General features: G+C 39.6%; 2 protein-coding genes across 2 annotated transcripts in view; both read left to right on the plus strand.

Annotated features, from left to right (window-relative positions):
• Positions 1 to 1,187, plus strand: part of LOC118341419 (autophagy-related protein 16-1-like) — a gene marked incomplete at its 5' end in the record, with an annotated part of 2,900 nt that extends 1,713 nt beyond the window's left edge. The window contains one exon of the mRNA XM_035679660.1: positions 1,106 to 1,187. Coding sequence (XP_035535553.1) covers positions 1,106 to 1,187 — 82 coding nt within the window. The remainder of the gene's footprint in view (positions 1 to 1,105) is intronic.
• LOC118341605 (S-arrestin-like) lies at positions 7 to 3,832 on the plus strand (the record flags this gene model as incomplete). The annotated part of the gene is given in 7 exon segments (XM_035679902.1): positions 7 to 1,529; positions 1,607 to 1,667; positions 2,039 to 2,083; positions 2,609 to 2,808; positions 2,970 to 3,029; positions 3,471 to 3,538; positions 3,697 to 3,832. Coding segments are annotated over 7 exon segments (618 nt in total), but the record flags the coding sequence as incomplete, so codon positions are not given.
• Positions 3,833 to 3,925: the final 93 nt, after the last annotated feature.

The following is a 3,925-nucleotide window of genomic DNA, read 5'->3' on the forward strand; positions in this document are numbered from 1 at the left end:
AAAACTTTATATTTTGATTGTAAAACTCAAAAATATAAAATTAATTTTATTAATTAATTAATTAATTTCTTTTCTTTGGCAAGTGACAGTGATAAAAGCGGGATAATGCCCGACGAGGTGTCCATCATCAGGAATTAATGGACGACGCGGACTATATATTACTATATCGGTTCTAAGGCCTCCGCGTCGTCCATTAATTCCTGATGATGGACACCTCGTCGGGCATTATCCCTTACGTATAATGATCAGCATGCTGACCACGCTGTGTGTGCGTCTCTTATAAATTCAGCTCTGAGTCTGATCAGCTGTCAGAAAGCTGCTCAACACATCACTGCTGCTCTCAGGTCAGTCCCTGTTTGTTTGTTTGTTTGTTTCCTCTGGCAGATCAATATCAAAGCAACAGTACTCACACATTCATGTATGTATGGATTGAAAGAGTTGTTGGAATCTGATTATCTTTAGTTGCACACGCAGTAACTCCTAGTTACAATAGTGCTTTATTATTATTATTGATTTATGACAGCCTATACGTTACTCTTTGATTAATAATCTCCAAGGTTTGGCATTTTTAAAAATGATCCAATTGGTAAAACAAATCAGTTTGACTTGAAAATAACTTTAATTTCAGTTTGTTGGATAATAACAGACTGTATTTGTTCCATACCAATATATTTAATAATGAATTAAATGTGAGAAACAGCCATCATAGTAGAATGTCAACTTATTTCTTCTCAAAACATTATTTGTGTAATTAATATCATCTGAAAAGTCTTACTTTAAATTAGGATCAAGGGCAAACATGAATCAATAAATAAATCCACAAGAAGTCATTCAGGGTTCAACACATGCACGTGATTCATACTAGTCAGAGTTTGTGCATGTGCAACGCCCCCTACTGGTCTATGTGAACATGTTTCAGGTCCTTATATGGACATCCTGTGAGTTTTATGATGATCTCTCCAATGGTTGTTGGCTTATGTCAGTTTATGCTCTCAGCCACGCCCCCTCTAAAGCTCATTAGTCAATGTCTCAAGAACTAAAGAAGATATCAATAAGCTTACTGCAACTAGCAAACTAATCAGTTTCGTCCAACGTTGATCCACAGAAGAGTTGTTAGCAGTCGGACCGACAAGAGGGTTTCTGTAGACCACACTGAGCTTTTTTCAGCTCAGTCGGACTTTGTGTGAGGGGGCTTGGCCCTTAATTACAGCACTGCTATTGGGCGCTTTACATATTACAATATGACGAGTTACATGATGATATCAATACATTGTAACGAAAGAATAAAGAGCTGTGAGATAAAGTGAGCCTCCGTCTGTAGGATTCACTTAAAAACTATGTATGAGGTCCTTGGTTGAACATACGATTGTTGTTTGACAACAAACAATCAGATGATTTAAGTTTGATTGATTGATTGATTGATTAATTACAGAGTCCAGTGTGAATTATTAAAGATCTGGTCGGGACATCAGTCAGTCACCATGAGTCCTAAACACGTCGTCTTTAAGAAGGTCTCCAAAGACAAGTCGGTAAGTCCAGCAGAGACTGTCCCACAACTGACGGACCCTGGAGCAAGGCACTGAACCCTGAACCCTCTGTGTTTCAGGTGGCGGTCTACATGGCCAAGAGAGACTTTGTGGACCACTGTGACTTTGTCGATCCAGTTGGTGAGTTCAAATTGAACCCAGAAATCCTTTGAAAGATCAGGTTTATGTCTGATGCTTGACCATTGTTCTATTAGCTTCTTGTTTATGCTGTATACCTTTAGTGAGATACAGGCCTACTGTGTATATTTTTTAGGTTCTCTTAAACCCATTAAATTTAAAAAGGCTACACAACCACCTGTGAAGGTTTGGTGACCTCTAGTGGGGGTCCTGACCCCCTGGTTGGGAACCACTGCAGTGGAAGAGCCATTGTCAATAAAAGGTTTTAATAAGTTAATTCTTGATCAAACTGTCGTCCAGGCTCTCCATTGACACTGTTGTGATGTTCCTTTAATGTTTGAGGTTCAGGGACATTTTGTCTCTCTGTCTTTCAGATGGAGTTATTGTGATCGACCAGGGGCAGCTCAAAGGAAAGAAAGGTCAGTATATTGACTGTTATTATTATAATTATAATTAAAACCAAACTGATAATAAAAATCAACATTTGAACAAACGTCAGCATAATAAGAACAGCCTAATATCACAGAAACCATCTTTGGGAAACATTTATTTGACTTTTTGATGTTTTGGTTTGTCCCATCTGCTAACATGGAGGCATATGAATGATACTGCAGTCAGCCACCAGGGGGAGATAGAGAGAGTCTCTCTCTGTTGGAGAGCTGTCATGCCATACTGTATGTGGATAGTCTGACCTTCATGCAAGAGTCTCAAATACAGTCTAAGATTTTGTGGATCCAGCTGGTCTTTAGTGGTACTGCAAGTTCTTAAGGTTTCAGTAAACTCTAAATACTTGTACTGCAGTATTTGTACATTGTGAACTTAAGTATTTGTTCCACCACTGTGTGGAGCTGAACATATTCTTACTAACATATTCATTAAAACGCCGTTAAACTGGTTCCAGTAATTCTTCTAAGACTGTTAGTGACATTTTTATGTGTCCTCAGTCTATGTGATGCTGTCCTGTACCTTCCGGTATGGCCGTCAGGACATGGATGTGATGGGTGTGGCCTTCAGGAGGGACCTGTTCGTGGTGACCCGGCAGGTTTACCCCGAGCTGCAGGACAAAGAGAAGCTGACTCACACCAAGGTCCAGCAGAAACTGCTCCGCAAGCTGGGAGACAACGCTTTCCCCTTCTTCTTCGAGGTTAGTCCACATTAACCATCAATCCATCGGTTGTACAGGCCCTTGCACAGGACCCATAACAGGGCCCTGTAGAGGCCCCAGATCAGGGTCCTGGACAGAACCTCTAATGGTGATGATGATTCATTCATTTTCATTACAATAAGTTTGTGTTTGTGTTCCAGTTTCCAGACAACCTGCCGTGTTCTATTGCTCTGCAGCCTGGGCCCTCTGATGTAGGAAAGGTGAGTCCATCATCATGTCATCATCAGTCTGTTTACTTATAATGTAAATATATTATATACATCATCAGTCTGTTTATATCATACTGACTGAGGACTGAAATGTTGAATAGTGTCAGTGTCATATTTCACTCTGTTCACATGAATCTTGTGACAAGAAAAGGAAACTGCAAATTCCACTAAATGAGAACTTTAAAAAAAAAAGAATGACATCAGCATAAAGTTCTATTCTGTGTAAAAAGGTTAGATTTATTGATTCATTGATTTATTGACCCCTGATATTTTCTAGTAAGTCGACTTGAACCCACCCAACCTGGGGTGTAGGTCGACCCGCTCTGATCCAGTTTGTAATGTAGATTAAAATATTCTCAGGATGGCCCACATTTCCCACCATGCACTGAGTGTGTTTATATGTGACTGTCTGTCTGTTTGTCTGTCTGACAGAAATGTGCAGTGGAGTTTGAGGTTAAAGCTTTCTGTTGTGAAAATCAGGACGAGAAGATAAACAAACAGTGAGTTCACCAACAGACTTTATATTAATATTAGTAGTAGTTGTATTAGTAGTATTATTGTACCGTTTCATTATCCTTTCATATGATAATTTATATATATGATCTATGATATATATTATGTTTGATATATAAATGATACATTTGTTGTGTTTGTGCAGGAGTTCAGTTCGTCTCACCATTCGTAAGATCCAGTTCAGTCCAGAGAACAGTAAACTGGTTCCAGTAGCAGAAACTACCTTCGAGTTCCTGATGTCTGAAAAGCCTCTGCACCTCAAATTGAGTCTGCCCAAAGAGGTGAGACACACAGACAGACATAGTCGTCTCCATGTTGGTGTTTAGCAGCCAGCAGAGGTCACGTACTGCGAGTTGCTCTGCTCTCATTGGCTG

The sequence above is a fragment of the Morone saxatilis genome, unplaced genomic scaffold, assembly GCF_004916995.1.
Source record: "Morone saxatilis isolate NCDOM2014 unplaced genomic scaffold, NCSU_SB_2.0 Contig8, whole genome shotgun sequence".
Classification (NCBI taxonomy): domain Eukaryota; kingdom Metazoa; phylum Chordata; class Actinopteri; family Moronidae; genus Morone; species Morone saxatilis.